The sequence below is a fragment of the Ascidiella aspersa genome, chromosome 1, assembly GCF_963924565.1.
Source record: "Ascidiella aspersa chromosome 1, kaAscAspe10.2, whole genome shotgun sequence".
Lineage (NCBI taxonomy): Eukaryota > Metazoa > Chordata > Ascidiacea > Phlebobranchia > Ascidiidae > Ascidiella > Ascidiella aspersa.
In genome coordinates, this window is record NC_139447.1 from 7,610,747 (window position 1) to 7,629,350 (window position 18,604).

At 37.7% G+C, this 18,604-nt stretch overlaps 2 protein-coding genes across 2 annotated transcripts; both read left to right on the forward strand.

Moving 5' to 3' along the window:
• The first annotated feature begins 3,032 nt into the window (after window positions 1–3,032).
• On the forward strand, window positions 3,033–5,708 carry LOC146167010 (uncharacterized). The gene is made up of 5 exons (XM_083390866.1): window positions 3,033–3,224; window positions 3,398–3,551; window positions 4,072–4,346; window positions 5,032–5,118; window positions 5,184–5,708. Exons 1-5 carry the CDS (start codon window positions 3,089–3,091, stop codon window positions 5,330–5,332), a joined length of 801 nt encoding a protein of 266 aa, XP_083246992.1. The 5' UTR covers window positions 3,033–3,088; the 3' UTR covers window positions 5,333–5,708.
• Window positions 5,709–7,802: 2,094 nt separating this feature from the next.
• On the forward strand, window positions 7,803–17,239 carry LOC146167011 (DNA (cytosine-5)-methyltransferase 3A-like). The gene is made up of 13 exons (XM_083385214.1): window positions 7,803–7,850; window positions 8,224–8,550; window positions 8,786–8,947; window positions 9,160–9,255; window positions 9,575–9,677; window positions 9,978–10,096; window positions 10,246–10,322; window positions 11,087–11,279; window positions 11,875–11,991; window positions 13,107–13,308; window positions 14,151–14,397; window positions 15,138–15,323; window positions 16,324–17,239. The coding sequence occupies exons 1-13, from the start codon at window positions 7,803–7,805 to the stop codon at window positions 16,469–16,471; spliced, it is 2,025 nt and encodes a 674-aa protein (XP_083241340.1). The 3' UTR covers window positions 16,472–17,239.
• The last annotated feature ends 1,365 nt before the right edge of the window (window positions 17,240–18,604 follow it).

Genomic DNA, 18,604 nt, shown 5'->3' on the forward strand with positions numbered 1-18,604 from the left:
CTAGTATATAGGCTACACTTAATTACACGTTTACACCATAATAAATTGATCAGAAGGCCTAGCAGGCCCAACCCGATATTGTTGATTTACGGTGATTTTGAAAGGCAACATTTGTCTGTTAACGGTAAAGAATTTTTACTTCGCATTTCGTGGTATTCTTAATTTTGTTGCTTCATAAATGGTAATTGTAGGCCGGGCAGGCGGGCCGGCCCGGAGAGGTCCAGTAAAATAATTGCTTCTGGAACGGCGTTTCGAGAAAATATTTTTTTAGGTGCATTGCATCGATAAAAATACGTTCTGTATTCACCAGGCAATCTCCTGTTCTCATCAGACTAGTAGGCCATCTCCTACCAGAGCATGGGTTCTTAAACCTTTTTTACCGCGGACGCCTAAAATTTTTTGGGGGCCTTGCGTGGACCACGGTAGGGAAAAAAATCAAAAATGATTTCGGTCCAAAAATGTGAAAGTGAAATGGAGTCTAAATACATACAGTGCAAATCTGTTTTATTATTAATTAAACTGTTTTCTTTGAAAAAATGGAAACTTATTAAATATACACGAATATTTCAATTAGGCCTTCATTGACCCCCTAAAACTAGTTCACGGACCCCCAAGGGGTCCATGGACCCCAGTTTAAGAACCCCTGTACTAGAGTGTAGTTCAGGGGTAGGCAACCTTTCGTATACAGTATGCCTGTTTATGAATAAGTTTCAAATATCAACAACTCGCGTGCCGAACATTTTTCTATGTTTGGTTTTGCACTGGCAACCACGGCAACGAAGCCGGTTAAAAACAACCCGAGTCCGACTCAGGGCAAGTGTACAATTTCATCGAGTCCCGAGTCTGGCTCAGACTCTGCAGACTGTATTTCGCCCATTTTACGTTACTAAGATAAGATGGTTATTCAGCAATCCACTCATCGGGGTCATGAAAAATATGCCACCATATGGAATTCCACCGTAGCTATTTAGTTTGCTGCCTTATCAGTTTCGAAGTTTGGTAAGGCGCATGCGCACACGCCGGACTGGTAGTTTTCCTATAGTCTCACTCGAGTCCTGGGTTGACTCCGCAGCCCTGCTGTGATCTGACATCTAATTTACGCATCTTCGGAGAGACGTCCAAGCTATTTTCAAGTTAAATTCTGGAAAGATATAAAAAAAACTAACTATCACGAACACAATACAGTACTGTGCCCGCTATTTTGGAATATACTTCGACGCTTTTCAGCCGATACCTAGAATCAGTGGTTCCCAAACTTTTTTGGCTCGCGGCCCACTAAAAATCTAACTATTTCGCAACACACTTTTAACAGAACAACAATAGAGTAGGGTAATTTTACAATCGCCCTTAACACACAACCAACAATAATATGTAAATATCTTAATATTATTAATTAGTAAATTTTAGTCTAAAATGCTTGCGTGTATGCCCATTGTAATACAAATACCGGTACTCTCTCTTCCGAATTTACAAAAGTTTTGCGGCACACTTGGCAATTTCTCGAGGCAAACTAGTGTGCTGCGGCACACAGTTTGGGAATAACTGCCTAGAAGTGTTTACTATCAGTTTCGCTTTTAGCTTGGTTTCTCAGTCGCACAAAAACACACCTGCTTACTTTTAATGTAGAATGCCCTGTTTAAACGCAGTAAACATCCCAATTTTAGGGCATTGTGACGTAATACGAACGGTTAGTCGTGAACAACAAGTTTAAGGCCCCAAAAAATAATGTTAAATACAACAGTTAAGACACTAATTTGTGATACGAATACTGCCGAATCATTTGGCGTGCCCTGAAAAATCATCTCGCGTGCCAGGGGTTGCCTACCCCTGGGGTACGACATGCAGTGTGAAATTATGCGCTTTTATTTGTGAAGAATGTCTAACAAGTTACTTTTTATTTAATTAGAAGTCTAGCAGTCTAGGACGGGTTGGATTGTACTATGATGTCATAGTGCAGCCAACAGGCGGGTAAGCTAAGCTAACAGACGTCAGTTGCTGTATTTAGTTATTAGTATTTCTGTGGTATGTAAAATAAAAGAAGTACTGGGAGAATTCTTATTTTGCACTGTTTTGAATTCCAATTAGTTGATAATTAAGAGTTGTAGATTATACGCGTGTGTCTATCTGAAAAAAAATGGATTTATTATGTTTATTTACGAAAAGAAACAACAAAAAAGCCATTGGTAAATTGACGTATTGTTTGTGTGTTGTAAATATTGTTAAACTTACAAAACTGTTTTTAATGCATGAATTCAACACATACGTTACAAATACATTGAATTCAATTCGTAATATTGAAATTTTGTTTACTTCCATCTCCCATTTTAGACAGGTGGTACGAGAAAATTTCATATAAGCTCAAAGGGTACGAGCGCTAAAAAGGTTAAGAAACACTGCTCTAAGCCCAAGACCGTAGGTTGAGCAAAAACTCATAATCAAACGAGTTTACTAATTTTATTAGTTTATCGTAATATTCTTATATCAGTGATTTGACTTGGTCTAATAATGACTTGACTGGAACTGGACATGTTTAGTTTAAAAAAAAAACTTGATTAGGACTTGAGTTTTTTGCAAATGACTTAACTGGGACTTCAGATATTTTCAAAATGACTGGTGTACAATACTGAAAACCGTTTACTTTAAATGCACAGCAATGGCCGCAGCAGGTTGTCGCTCGTTTTATGGCATGCACTGGTCGATACCAAAAGCCGCTGCTCGCACACAGCGCAACGCACGACCGAATGCGTTGTTTAGCCAAAGAGCTAAAAGAAAAGCGTACAGGCGTGCTGTTCGGCGCGTCAGCTCACACTTCAAGCGAATGCTGTGCGCGTTTTTACTCTTGCCGTTCTCCGCGCTGTGCGCGCGCGCTCTTCTCCTGTCGGTTTCTTTTTCTGTGTTTTGTTTTGGAAGTACGCTTGGGTGCGCAACTGCGCATTAAAACGCGCGCGCGCCTCCTTGTTAACTTCGGCGCAGCCAAGCACACCGCAGTTTTAGCGCACAGCAGCAGACAGTAGTATAGCTTGACGGTTGTTTTTAGACTTGGAGACTAGATTTAGCTATACGTTGGCGTTTTAAGGCCCCGTTTTAAATGGATACTGACGGGTTGCTTATCGACGAAGTGGGTAAACAACCATGTCTGTACAACATTGGCTTGCAGTCCTACACCAACCGAAAAATGAAGGAGTGTGCTTGGCAGACCGTTGCAATGGTGCTAAACTCTAAAGGTTTGTTCGTTTAAAAGCATTAGGGTGATGTGGCGTACCAAACAAAACAGCGTAATAACGGTACTTAAGTTGTTATAACAGCAAACAAATTGCACTATCCGCGATATGTGTGTTTAAAACCTTACTGAAAGCGAGTCTGCAAGAAAAAACTGAGCAGGTTGTTTTGAATGTAGCTGATACGTGTAAGAAGAGATGGAAAGCGCTTCGAGAAAAGTACAAAAGGGAAAGGGCAAAGTCTATGACGAGAAGCAGCCTGGAAAGCATGCAATACGACTGGAATTTGCTCAAACCAATGTCCTTCGTGGATCCATTTATGCGTCCAAAAAAGTAAATTTTATAGTTTACAGTAGGCTAGCATTATTATTAAGTGTGGCTGCTGGTAAAACCACGTTGACCCGCAGTTCCGTTTTACAACTGGTAAATTTCGCTGGCGAAATTGTTAGACGGCTGTCACTTTAACAAAAATCGTAATATATAACGCTCTAAAACTTAAGTAATAATTGTGGTGTTCTTTGCACTGTGCCGGTTTGCAAAATTTTAGTTAAAAGTAAAATCTTTTTCGTTTTTCACCTCTCGGATAACATTTAAAGACTATTATATTCGAGTAGGATGCTCTGCCGAATATAATAATTAATCTGTCCGAGCTAGCTAGGTATCTTCCTTGGTTGTTACACACACGACTTTGGCTGTAGCCAGCGACTAAAACTAAATGCTAACAGTTGTATCATAAACCTAACTATGAGAGACGCATTGACTGGCGTAGGGTACAAGGTAAAAAAGAAATGATTTCGATCTTAATCCGTTGCTTTTCTACATTAAAAGTTACTTGCTTTTTTTTATCTTGCAGCAATCTGTCCAATCTGGAAATCGTGGATATAAGGCCAGTCGATGACTTGTCGGACACCAGTGGTGCCCAAGAGGCCGACAACCTTTTAAGTCCTGTGGCAGAAAACCTTCTGACTCCCGTGGCCGAGAACCTTTTCAGTTCCGTGGAAGAAAATCCACCCGAAGGTTTGACGAGCAATTCTTTTAAGTCCGATCCGGGCGAAATCGGCTCAAACCTGCCCTACCCTTTGTCCACGCGACTCGGCACCCCGAAGCATAAGCAACAGAAAAAAACAGGTGCCCTGGCCCTTTTTTGTGCTCTTTTTTTCTTTCTTTTTTTCGGTTTACAGCGAACGCCAATTAAACCAAAATGTGACCAGATTTCCGAACTATTTTGAAATTGTTTTAGCCAAAGTCAAACTATTTTTTGAAAAGCAACATAGGAAATCTATTAATGGAAAATTTGAGTTTTAAACTCTTCTTAAAGTAATACTTATAGTTGCGATAATTTGTTTGATTCGAGTTGAGTAATTTGTTATATCTTTATTCAGCCTGGGTAATTCCAACTGATCAAAATACCTTTTATTATTATGTTTTAAAGACTGTATTAAACAGTTAAATAAAAATCAGTTACTACTTTAGTCATTGCGTTTGTGATGTACCGCTTTCCTTCTCATAGATTTAAAGATGCGTTATAGATTTGTTTGTGTCGTGTTAAAACTGTGATGCCACAAACAATTTTGTAGGTCCTCTTAATCCAGAAGGTTTTCTAAAAAAATTCGCGTAAAAAGAAAACAAAAAAAAATAAATAATAAAAAGAAACAAAAAATAAATAATAAAACGTAAATTGGCAATGTTAACATGCTCCAGAGTCTTGATTTTCAGTAGTTTAGTTGTAAATTTACGATTTTTAGACCACTAAATGTAAATGTGATTCACCTTGAAACGACAGTACTTTATGTCAGTAATTTTTTTTGCGTAGATTCCTTTTTGCCAGCTAAGCGACAAAAATTGACGCAGAATCACAAGTCTCATCCAAAGGTCGTTAGTGAAATAAAGGAGACCACAGGTGAAATCTTGAATACTGACTATAGGGTAAACGTGATTGTAAACAATAACATTATACTGTTTTAGACCTTGGTGGCAAGGCGGAAGAGTTGTTTTTTGCCAGCATGGCCGAACAAGCAAAAGACGTCCTTGCAGTCAGAAAAAACAAGTTGTATATTACTATTTTGAAAGCAGTTCAAAGCGCCCTGTACGATGAAGATTACGAAGACAACTAAGCGACTATTTTATGTTTTTTAATCTATTGTAACGTCATATTATGTTGACCGTTGTGTTTAAAAACGCGCTTTTTTACTATATGAAGACTTTTTGAGTAGGCAAGTTCGAAACACGTTTTAACACAATGCAAACTAAATATGTAAAAAAGAGGATATCTCCTCGCCCTAAAACACGTTAATGACGACAATGACTTCGAATGCAATATACTTTAGACTTTCTTGTCTTAGTCAAAATCAGTCACTATAGGTTCGAATGAATCTTCATTCGAATTAAGAGACTGATGATGCCGTCATTGGCGAAATATATTTCTCTTTTATAAACTAGAACCTATAGAGACTGATTTTGACAGAGACAAGAAAATCTAAAGTATACACATTTCAACAGTCACAATAATCACGGTATCCAAGCAACAGGCAGTTTCTTACTTTTTTAAATAATGTTTTAGCACGTAAAGTAGGGATGTATTGTGAGTAAAACGGAATGCTTTGCAACTGCAACGTCATATAAAATCGGACAAAGTTTAATTTCTAGTTTTACCGGCTTTATGTGCACCAGATTAAACCTATTTTTTGTTTTTTATTCGTATGTTATGGAGTATATGCTATGTTACAGCTAACAGCGTGATTGATATACAACACAAGGCCTAAAGGCCGGTTTACACTACAGCTGAGCTGGGCATGAAATTATTTACACATTACACTATAGTTGAGCTAAGCTGGGCATTAAATTGCGTTTGTACTATGTCTGCGTAACAGACAAGGCAAAATCACTTTCACACTTTGATGGCAGTCGGGCAAAGCGTGAAAATCGCCCCGAAGTGTAACTTTTTGCTATCTGCGCGGGGCTTGAGTTTAGCAAAGCGTGAAACGCTCTCCACAATATAAACTAAATGCGAAGTACGCAATTTTATATAACCTTCGTAGAAAGACACTAAACTCTAGTACCGGTAGACTCAAAGCGCGTTATAATGACCCTAAACTAACCTTAAACCTAAACGTACACCTTAAACGTCATGATACCCTCTATCTTCGATACAAGAACGCAGGACTGCGGAGTCGGTTAAAAATAACCCGAATCCGACTTTGGCAAAATGTGCTGATTTCGTCGCATCCTTAATCCGATTCCGGCTCTTTAGCCAGAAAAATTTTACCCATTTACGTAACGAAAATAAGTGGACATTTAGCAATCGACTCCTAGGGGTGTCATGATCCGCTCATCCACGAATACGATACAATAAACCCTACATACATTATACAGCCTATATAGCTTCCACAACAGATTACTCAGTGTACTCTGGCATGGCGAAAATACTCCAGATGGTAATCCATTCTATATGCGACTATTTATTAAGCTACTGAATTCAAAATGCGCTCATAAGTTTGCTCATGCACCCATGAATTGTCCTACCGTTAGGTTATTATTCACATAACTTTATATGCGCTTTGTGGTTTTAGCAAACCATTACAGCATCTTTGATGTCGCAATACACATAGGGCAGGCAATTCCGTATCTGTTTAAAATAAAAGTGCTGTAACAAACCGAAAACTATTTTTACATCGTGTAGGCGGGAGCAGCCAGCAAAAAGTCAAAGAGTTGCCAATCTGGTCATAGCTGACGCCAAGAGTATTAGGAAATTAGGAATTATGCAACGACTAAACTGGATTTTCAAAGGGAAAATCCCCCTCACTGACACAAGGTATTTAAAAAAATTCTAGACACGACCCAATAACACCCGGAGGGTACTGGTATAGAAACCCATCACATTAACCCTAATGATAACTCGCGCCCTAATCTATACAAATATTTTTAGCAATATCAACCCTGGACGAAAATGTGGTGGGATTCTACACCAGCGACCATTTCGCTAAAAGTGTGTTTGCAGGATTGCTATAGCCAATACAAGGACTGTACGAAAATTTCAGCTTATGAGCGGCGCAACATTTCCGAGATATTGCCCCAAAAAATCTCGGCGCGCCAAGTTAGCCCAGAAGTATGGCCACCCTAGCCATTGCTGTATTTTTGCATGGTTTGCAAATGTGTTAAAACAAAAAAAAGTTATAATTTGTTATACATTTTAGCCGTTTTGCTGCAAAGATCTATTCCGCAATAAATGTTCATTTTTTTTAAAATCAATAAAAATGCGTGCGTCGAAACGCAAGAAATTGCCAGCGCTAAGTGTTCTGTTGTATTTTTTGCATGGCGGTATATGCAGCGTGTATTGCGCGCAATGCGTCAACGGTGCAGTTTTTCAAGCGCACTTTGCACAAGAAAAGGATGTATGTATGATGTACTGCATGTATACAAAATTAGGCGATTACATGTTTCCATTAAACGCAAAACAGTTTTCCATTTAAATATTTACGTTTTTAATGTTTTTCAAATAGGTTTGCGGCATTGCGGGTGGCCACCAAATTGGTTTTCACAGTGTTGCTCAAATGAAAAATTTTAAGTTAATTATTTTGAAAAGAAATGCAACAAGATGGCTGCTGTATTTATATATCATCCTCTTCTGATGAGGTAAGTCCCTTAAATTAACCCACCTAGCAAAGGTTGCCTACAAATTAAGATTATATTTATTATTTTAGCTATTGAAAAAGAACTTAATTATTTTTTAACCTGTTTTTCTTATAACTTTAACTATCTTTTCAATACCTACAGTGGTGAAATCCTAAACTACATACCTATGTTCCAGTCTGCATTCTGTGCATGATAAGAAAATTTTTGTGCACACCTGAATTACTATATTGCCTTCTTTAAATAAAAAAAAGGATTTCCAACCCAAAGTGTGCAAAAAAACTTGATTGCACACCTGCATACCTCAAATTTGACGCTGCACACCCAAGATTTTGGCGTGAAATGCCAGACCAAATAATTACTGTTTTTTTATTAGTCTGAAGATGGCTTTTGGCGAAAAATTAACAAGAAGACAATTGCTGCTGGAACGGTGTCGATAGTGACCTCGAACAAGCAGAAGCGACAGAGATGTGTCGTTCACCCTTTACCCCGAAATTCGCCTTCCCCTAAACAAGAACAACAGAAAAAACTTGACGACATCGAGAAGATTGTCAGCACACTATCAAGAAAACTGCAATCCAAAAAGCAATTTCAGCGAGTGAGAAAGAAACCCAGATCCGCTCAGAAATCTGCACCAAATTCAAGTCCAGTTTTGGCAGCTCCTGACAATTACATTTCCCATACCAGAGATGACAACAAATGTGTAGGTTTTTTGATTGCACTATTTAGTTTAAATAGTGGTGTGAAATAAATTTTTATATAAGTTTTTTTATTTACCAATCAATAAATTTTGCAAGTATTCTTAGTTTTTTCTTAAAACTCAGGGCACTTTATTCTGGCTCGCTTAAAATTTAAAATGGTATTTTTGTTATGGTAGATCATTTTGTTAGGAAATTTGGTTATTTGCATTTTATATGACTATTACTCTTACTTTTTAGAGGAAAATGGGTCTACGAAAAACCATCAAAGCTGTCAGCCCGTTTCAAATCAATCCAAACAGCAGTCCACTAACTGACCGAGTTAGTGGTCGCAAATCATCAGATAAAAAAGAGGATGAAGATATCGGAAATGAGGCAATTCAGTATTTATTGCGCAAGAGGGTTAGTGTTCCGTTATCATACTTTATTACCAAATTTTCCTTAATGAATATTATGCATGAGTATAGTTTAAAAGTTTATATATGTCAGATGAAAACCTAAACTACTTTAAATGCATTATGGCTGGATAACTTGCTTGATAGCTTGGCAAATAAAAAAAATTAGTAACACTTGACTAAAATTCATGAATACATTTCTGTTTTTTTTTTAATTAGAAGCAAATCACGGATGTATCTGTATCAGAACTAAGTACAAGCGAGGTGGCTGACAATGTAGATTCTGACACAACAGACACTGACATTGATTCCAAGGTAAGTTGGTAAAAAATAATATCTTTGCATACATTTATACCTATTTTGAGCGCTTTGTTTAAATAGGTAAAGTTGCTTTATTCAGCTAATTTGACATATATATAAATAAGGAAACTGAGTACAAGAAAATGCCGAAATCTACTTGTGAAGTCATGGTATTTTTTCTCTTCAACAAACAATCCAATTCAACAATTTTTTTAATCCATGCAATTTCTAAAATTAGATTTAAGTTAAGAATATGCATACCAAAATTGACCTTTTACCTAATCTGCATCATAGTCACAATCAACCAATGACCCAAAATATACATATCTTACAGTTAACACAACATAAATTGGTAGAAGACCCACCTGTTAAAATTAATTCTACATCTAAAAACAAGGTTTTCAACAAAGTAAGAAATGGACAATTGAAGCTTGGAGGTAGGTTATAGCTTGTGGAATGACTTTTATATCGTTTAATCTTTATAATTTCTACAGTAATACGTAGTAGTGGATGCAAGGTTAATAAGTTGGTATTTCTAATTATAAAGGTTTCTATATATGGATTAAGTTAAATTTGAATGTTGCTTATAACCTTTATAGTCTACTTTTATGTAAACAAGGTATTTTATTTGCCCCACAACACAACATACCCAAATATCTCGTTTGGTAAATATTTAACCTAAATCAGTACCCGGGTGATGCAATAACAAAAGTTGACTATATTTCACATATATACAGATGTGTGTCTTGCATGTGGAGCAACCGATAATATAAAGGCAAGTCATCCCCTGTTTGAGGGTGGTTTATGCAAGGAACATCACAGCATGTTCAAGGAGTGGTATTTCAACTATGACCAGGTAACTACTGAACATAGATTTGTCTAAATTATGAGAGGCATATTTTTGATTTGCGTAAAAAAATTACATCTCAAACTAAATAAAAGTTTAACCTGACGTTAGAGCTCATTGTACTGTAACCAGCTAGTTATTTTTTTGGTTTGTTTTAGGACGGATGCCAGTCTTATTGTGCAATTTGCTGTATGGGGGTAGAAGTTATCATTTGTGACAAGGTTGAATGTGGAAGGTAAGCCGAAGGATAAATTGGACATTTCTGGGTATTGAATGTGACTTTTTACCCTATTAAAAAACTTATTTTGTCTTTAAACACAATTTTAATTTAAGAAAATTTTAGGAAATAGTAATACGTAGTAAGATTTTCAAAGCCCATACAGAAGTAGGTAGCATTTTAAACGTTTCGAATAACTCTTTATTCAATTTCATCGTGGTCTTAATGGTCCTTGCCATGACGCAATAACTCGCAAAAAGCAATGCCTCACGAAAACATTTTACCACGTTAACACACAACAACTGGCGGAAACGAGGAAACTTACGAGAACGCAATGCCGGTAAGCAACATTAAAGCAATAACCCACGACAAGATATAGCTTGTGAGAACCCAGTAATTCACGAGAACGTAGGAAATCGCGGGAATGCAAAGCCAGCAAATAACGAGAATCCAATAACTTACATTTACCGCAGTGGCTTCCGAAAACATAATAAGTCAAAGGCTTATGAGTACCCAGTGCCTCACGAGAACCCAATAACTCACGAGAAAGCAGAAAATCACGAGAGCGCCATAACTCACGAGAACCCAATAACTCACGAAAACGCAGAAAATCACAATACTGCAGTGACTCACAAGATCGTGGTATCCCAAGAGAACAAAATAACTCACAAGATCGCAGAAACCCGTAACTCTGGTGATATTCGGCCAGACCAAAGCAAACCACTGAACCCCAAAACAAATAACGAGACTGAAAATAAAGCGGTAGTGTATTGGTGAACCAGGTGTTACTGCAGCGGGTGCCTCGAAGTGATGGTGAGCGCTCACGCCTACTCCACGTTCGTCGCCCTACCTCGATGGACTTGCTTCTTCTGCAGCGACGACCCGCTCCAGTCGTTCGGGCTTTTGCGGAGAAGATCGAACTGGAAGGAATGCCTTCACGATCTTCTCTCGCCCGGTCAGGACTCGTTGAAATACGTGAGTATATATAGCTGAAATACATTAAGACTCAACCGCACTCTTAATTTGTTATTTGATTTAAAACAACAGACCACGAGAAAGTAGTTTTATTCTTTTACCCACCGGTGCATAACCAATAACCATTCGTATTCCCAGTTTAAATCAGGTTTACATATTGCCCAAAACAAATCGAACTATATTAAACTAATTTTCCACAAGTTTGTGTTGAAAAACTTTACAAAGCTGTGTCAAACAGTTCGTAGAACCCTATAAATTAGTTCCAGCGTATTTCGGAATAAAAATACATTTTTAAACACGGCAAATAACATGTTGTACACTACAGTAAGGCATGATTTGCGCAGCGTCCGCCATGTGCAAATATGCCATGTTTTTTTCGTAAGCTTCTAATACACTTTTTGTTCACCTTTTGAGTTCAACAAATCAAGAATGTGTTTAGTTTATTGCGACTTTACAAAAAAAATTAGTTTATTGCCACTTTACAGTAAAACACAGCAACATTGCCGGTAATGGTGCCGCGAACTATTCAAATGCGGGTCAAGTTAAGCCAAAAAGGTTCTACACCACTAACCTCAACCTTAATATTTCGTTTCAGCCGCCTCCTGTCGTACCCGCGCCGCTTGGTCCGGAGCACCGGCGTCCGATTCGAGTTCTCTCGTTGTTCGACGGCATCGCAACCGGCATGGTGGCACTCAAGCAGCTAGGACTGCAGGTGGCTGTGTTTTTAAGGATTACTGTTCTTGACATTTTCCTGAACTATCGGTTACCGATTTTATTGTGTTGCCGCTTTCATCGTACCTTATAGTTCGATTAGAAAATGTCAGTTCGACGAAAAATTAGGGTTGACATTTTCTTTTCTACAGAATTCACTTCTAAACCCTTCTAAACGGGAATATGTCCTTTACATTCACTGTTTTATTTACAAGTAGACAAGCCAAAGTAAATTGCTTCAGGCGAAGCAATACCCACTCTCAATCATAGCACACGTAACATAAACAATCACTTTTCAGAGATAGCTGTTTTTCGTCAAAGCCATATGGCACATGTGTAACTGAATTCAGTTTACGTCGGGCACACCTTATACAGGGCGCCATTGTACAATAGAGGCCCATAGATGTCTGGTGCATAGGCCTTTTCATCTGCTAATTCTCTGCTGATTACAGAAGTAGGCTATATTTCGAAGGCCGTTTCGGACCCTCAAAATGTCTTAAAAACCTTAATGCTCCAGTAAATGGCCTTTTAATACGGCCCACGCTGTAATAACATTTTTGGTTTACTACAACACTTCTATTTTAAATTACTGCCGACTTGTGCGTATTCCGTGAAGTGACTTATAATAGTTTAGGGTTCAGAAAGTGAGCAAACTTTTCAACTCACGAGTCGCATGTCGAATTCATTAGTTTATTAAATATTCACATGTGGTGTGGAGAATTATTTGCTACGCCAGATTACGCTGAGTATTATGTTGAGAGGGCTACGACATAGTTAGCCTGTAAAAACATGTTTACAAGCAGAGGCAAATCCGGGAGAGCAGGCACCACCATTTATATTTTTTGCTGAATCCTACTTAAATACTATTTTTTTTTAAACTTTAATCGGTGTGTATTAGGAAATATTTCCAGCCCAAAGGCGTTATACATACAATGGCATGTTGCATCAATTTCTGTTAAATTAGACTAAAAGTACAAGCGACATGTGCAATTTTTAATTTTTTTTTGCACTCCTATAGCGTCACAGAGTTAAATTGTCCACCCTTGCATGGAAATTCCTATTAAGCGGACTAAATTTCCAAAACACGTGGCCAATAGATTTTCTCCCCTTTTATAGATCGACAAGTTCGTGGCTTCCGAAATCGACGAGGACGCGATCCGGCTCGTACAAAATCGACACCCCGAGGTCATTCACGTCGGTGACGTCACTCGACTGTCGGACGATGACGTCAGGCGACTGGGCCCGTTTGACCTCGTCATGGGGGGAAGCCCCTGCAATGACCTGTCCGGTGCCAACCCCCGACGAAAAGGCTTGTTAGGTAACTTCTGTTTTTTTTTATTTCCATAAATATTTTTGGAATTTTACTTAAAAGTTAAAAAACCCGAGTATTAATTATTATTATTACTTTGCTTTGTATAGGTATTTTACGTTACATATAGGAACTGACGATGCCAGTATAGGCGAAATATATATTTTTCTTTTAAAAATGTCTCATCCTGGTTTTACTCGGGTTTTAAACCTTGAGTTTTATTGTTAATATACGCGTCAGTTGAAAAGTGATTTCTAATAAGCAGAAACCTGCTGCCATTAGTTTTGGATTCCATAAAGATACGCCCTTTTATACAATTCCCATAAATCCAATTATACCTTCGCCTGGTATTCGTTTTATTATTTTTTTTAAAGAAACAAGAAACCGTTTCTTAAACTTCTGCAATTGTATGTAAAACTGTAATTCTGCAACTACAGCGAATTTAGCCATGGTGCATAATAACTTTTGTATTTATAAACCTAATAATACATTTTTCGCAAAAAATGCAAATGATAAAAAATCGTGTAAGCTTGGTGTTTATTTTGGCATATTTAGCTAACATAATTTCGGTAATTAATAATTTCCCAGCAATCACTAAACCAAACTAAGAAGGAAAAGCAAGTTTCCCACCAGTCATGGGCCATATTAACTTTTGTGAAGATAAACCTAGTAATACATTTTTCGAAAAGAAAATGTTGGTGTTTATTTTGGCATATTTGGCTAACATAGTTTCGGTAATTAATGATTTTCCAGCAGTCGCCAAAGGAAATTGAAACAAAACTTAAGATGCCCGCTTACCACCTAATAACGCTTCAGTTGACACTTATCCCCCACACTTCTTCTCTACTCAGACGCCGAGGGCACCGGCTGCCTCTTTTTCGACTTCTATCGCGTCCTGCGCGTCGCCCAACCCTGCCACTGTGACGTAACAAGGCGTCCGTTCTTCTGGCTCTTCGAGAACGTGATGTCGATGAAGCTGATCGAGCGCGAGCGCATCTCGCGATTCCTCCAGTGCGACCCGATGGTGGTCAACGCGCGGCTCGTGAGCGCCGCCGCGCGGCCGCGACTTTTTTGGGGAAACGTCCCTGGGCTGCGCCAGTGAGTTGCTTGTATTTTGCGTCTTGCCTCTTTCTTGAAAACTCCTGCCCAATTGTGGAGCATAATGGCCTGAGTTGGTATGACGTAGTATAAATAACAACGCCCATACAAAACTAGGTTGCATTAAATTGTGTAACTGAAAATCTTCTTTTGGTGAAATATTTATACTTGTTGTTTTTATTCTTTGTTCCCGTCTTGGTGGCCAAGTTAAAGTTTTTTTTTAAGAACCTGTATTTCATATTTCAATTTGGCAAGGAAATTATTATAAATGTAATTGAGCCTCCCCCCTTAAATAAAGTGTTGTGCTATTTAGTGGTTCATCAACTGAGTTTGTACGTAATGGTCAAAACGTATCATCACCTTAAATAGCTGTTGACCTATACTTTCCCAATTATGAGGAAATAAACATTCAATCTGAATAATTTACATTTAATTTTAATACAGTTCACGTCGTGAAACTAGTTAACGAAAATGTTTTCATAGCATAAATATGTATATTTTTTTCAACTTGTTACTAAAATCTCGTAACAGCTCCGAGACGTTTTATTTACAGCTTATTTATTTTCTCTTGCAGACAGACCAAACTCTTTCACATTCTTTGGAGATATAGGCTTTATTAACCCTTTCACAATCTGCTTTGATTTAAAACACCGCTGAGCGATACGATTTGCATTTTTTAACATTTGCTCATAGTCCATAAACTAATTACCATTATTAACATTCATTTTTTTTATTCGCAGACTGGGCCTAAAGGCGCGAGCTGACGATCGTCTTACTGTACAGAGCTGCCTTGAGCCTGGTCGCATCGCCGTGGTCGAGAAGTTGAACACGATCACCACCAAACCTTCGTGTCTCTACGCAGGCAACAAACCTCCGGTCATGCACCACGGCAAGGAGGACACCTTGTGGTCGACCGAGGTCGAAAGGTGAGGAAGATTTTGTTGCGTCGTTTATTATATGTTGGTTTAACCCAGCGTTTCTCAACCGTGGCCCTTGGCCCCCCAGGCGGGCCACAGAGCAGTCTTCAGGGGGCTACAAACATGTTTTAGTTTACTAATCTGCCTGTTAAGTTTTTTGGATTGGTGTTCTCGTTATGTCTTTAGACACATCTCTTATAATGTTATTTAAAGGGTTTTTCGAATTCGTGAGCATGGGGGCCACGGAGTGTTGAGTTCTAATAAAAGGTTGAGAACCACTGGTTTAACCTAGGTGTCCGCTTTGGGTCGTCGTCGTTTGGTTGGCGTGGGTCGTCGACTGCGGTTGTAGACATGGTTAGATTTTTATTGGGATTGGTTCTGAGCAAGTCTTCTTGAAAATGTGACAAAATTCAAAGCATTACGATGACATGGCTCATATTCATTAATTGTGAATTTAATTATGTTGTTGTCCTGTTTGTGTTTTGTTGATTTTTATACTTGCAAAAGTCCAATGAACGTAATTTAGTCACCAAAGTCATTCGCTCGCTGCTATACCTTGTTTAGTACTTTGGTCGCCGCGAAAAAGATTTGGGAACTTAATGTAAAAACAAGGACGAAATCGTTTAAAAAAACCCAAATTTTATTGATGTGTTCATCGTTGTTCGGAAAGTCAATGCATCTCTTCAATCTGTTTATAATGGTGTTTTCCAAAGCTCGTTTTCGACATTAAATGTTTAAACCATGCTGTTTCTTGGTAAAAAGGGTGATTTTTGCCTTCATATTTTGCATAAATAAACTAGCACTTTCATCAAAACTGTTTCTTTTTAGCTTGGGTCCGATCGTTAGGATCAGTTTTATCCGTTAATATAATATGAAAAACGCTATATTTAGTTGTTGTTTTTTTCTGAAAGCTTTGTTTATTAATATTTTCTTGAAACTTCATTTTGTATTTTGTATTTTGTATTTTTTTTTTCTGGAAACTTTATTGAATTCCTTCGCTTTTTTGCAGGATCTTTGGAGTCCCCGAACACTACACTGACGTCAACAATTTGGGTCCGCGGGAACGTTTGGCCCTCCTGGGACGCTCCTGGTCGGTTCCGGTTATCCGGCATATTCTGTCGCCCCTCAAGGAATATTTCGCAAGCACAAGCAAATAGCCTTGCTACGTAATTTCGCGTAAATGTGCCTTTTTGGTTGCTTCAGCACTGCAATATTTTGTAAATCATTTGTAACTGCTTAAAGTAATGAAATTGTTATTTTCGCTTTTTACTGTAACTAAAAGGCCATTTATTTTGCTGAAGCGACACATCACCTGTACTACATTTTTGCAACTCAATTTCAATTATAATAGTTCGATTATGTTGGCTATTGATGAAATTTATATTCTTGATTTGTCGGTTTTTAACGTTTATTCAACTCCGCGTCATAAGTAGTTAATTTGTTTGCACTGCCATTCGTAATGTTGCTTAGGTAAAAGTATTGCATCATAGCAGCTTCGTCACTTTAACTAATGAGGTGTAGTCGTACACTGTAGTGCACCGTTTACAGTACTCGATTTTTTGCGTTAGTCACAAGGTGAAAGCAGCCTTATACACATTTTTTTAACTTATCACGTCTATATATTTTAGATACAATGAGATTTTTGCTTGAATTTTTGTAACGTGCCATTCATTAGTTATAAACTTGTATTATGTGTTTTTGAAATGCGCGTTGTCTGTGATTTTCGCTAAAGACACGATTCTAAATTACCGCTGTTTCCTACCTAAATTCTGTATCGCCGTTACCATTATCTACCTCGTTTAAAAATAAGTTGTGTTATCATTTATCGAATTGCTTGTTTTGTACACCAGACAAATTGCGCAGTAAAATTTGCTTTTGCGCACTTAAATCCTTCTCAAACTAAAACCAAAAATCTTCACTTTTTTGCCACAAAGTTTGAGCATTTCGCATTGGCCTTTTTTTCATTGATGTTTGTACCTAAAAGTAAATAACTCAAATTCGCATTGACGATTGTGACGTAATAAATTACTTTGTCTAATCGGTTTTATCTTCCATGCTGTGTATGTTTTTTTATCTCACGTAGAATTAAATGTCTACTCAGGAAAATCGAGAGACCGAACATAGCAGTGGAGTGTATGACAATAATTCGGGATCATGAAACCGAAATTCATTTCAAGGGCGTAAATTTATTAACACAATTACGGTTATTACGCGATTTAGGTGCAGATACAGCTGTGGGGTCCATAATGGCGCCTTCACAAATTGACAAAATCATCTTGATAAATGCAAATGATCGGATAGTTTGTGATTTCTGATTGTGCGCGAAAAAAGCATCACGCATTATGTTTGTAAATTTAAACATTTTGTCAATTTAACCCAAATATTCGGATTTTTTTTTCGCGCGATCGCATTGTTTTCTATATCCTTGTTTCATGTCAAGGATATGGAAAATCTGCCGCGAGCCCCTGCCAAACGCAGCCTTAAAATATTCTTGCGCACCACAAAAATATTCTTGCGCACTTCAACAAATATTTTGGTTAAATTTAACGTAAAAGTAAAGCGCTTAAAAAATTTAGCTCAAATAAAAACAAATGGAAAGTTCGGTAAAAGTGTATTTGGTGCTGCCTTCAGAGCTGTTTTTTTTAAGTTAGGAAACACATATGATGCAAGATCAACTTGTAAGGTAAGTAAGGTAAACCAGGTCATCTTTTAGCCAGTGACCTTCTAATTTATTGCAACTTTCCTCGATTTTGTAGTTATAGTTTAATTCAGAACAATTTTGGTTATCTGTTACTACAAGCATTGGTAAAATTATTGAGCAGATTAGGGGTTTTATTTTGAATTGTTTTGACAATTTTGTAAAGAATGGCAACTAAAAAAGTCACAAGAGAGGTCCCTAAAGTTATAATTAAAACGATCATTTTGAGTTGTCTGGCTAACAATTATATTAAGATATGCTTGTGAGCCCCGAGACTGCTCTATCAAGAATTACTAGTTTTCTAAACTGTCTGAAAGATCTTTTCGAGTGTTTCACGCTTAATATAAATCACCACAACAAAACATAGTGTGTATTTAATTTTTATGAGCAGGTGCAAACTTAAGTTTGACTAAAGCTCTGTTAGATTGTTTTCGATTGGATATTGCAATCGTGATCCATGTGAAATTACTAAGATCTTAACGGATAACTTTAAAATAATTTTTGTTTTTTAATGGCATTAAGTACCACAACATTTGATCACAGGCATGCCACACCTTCAATTGCCATGCACTGTTAACGTTTGCTATACATT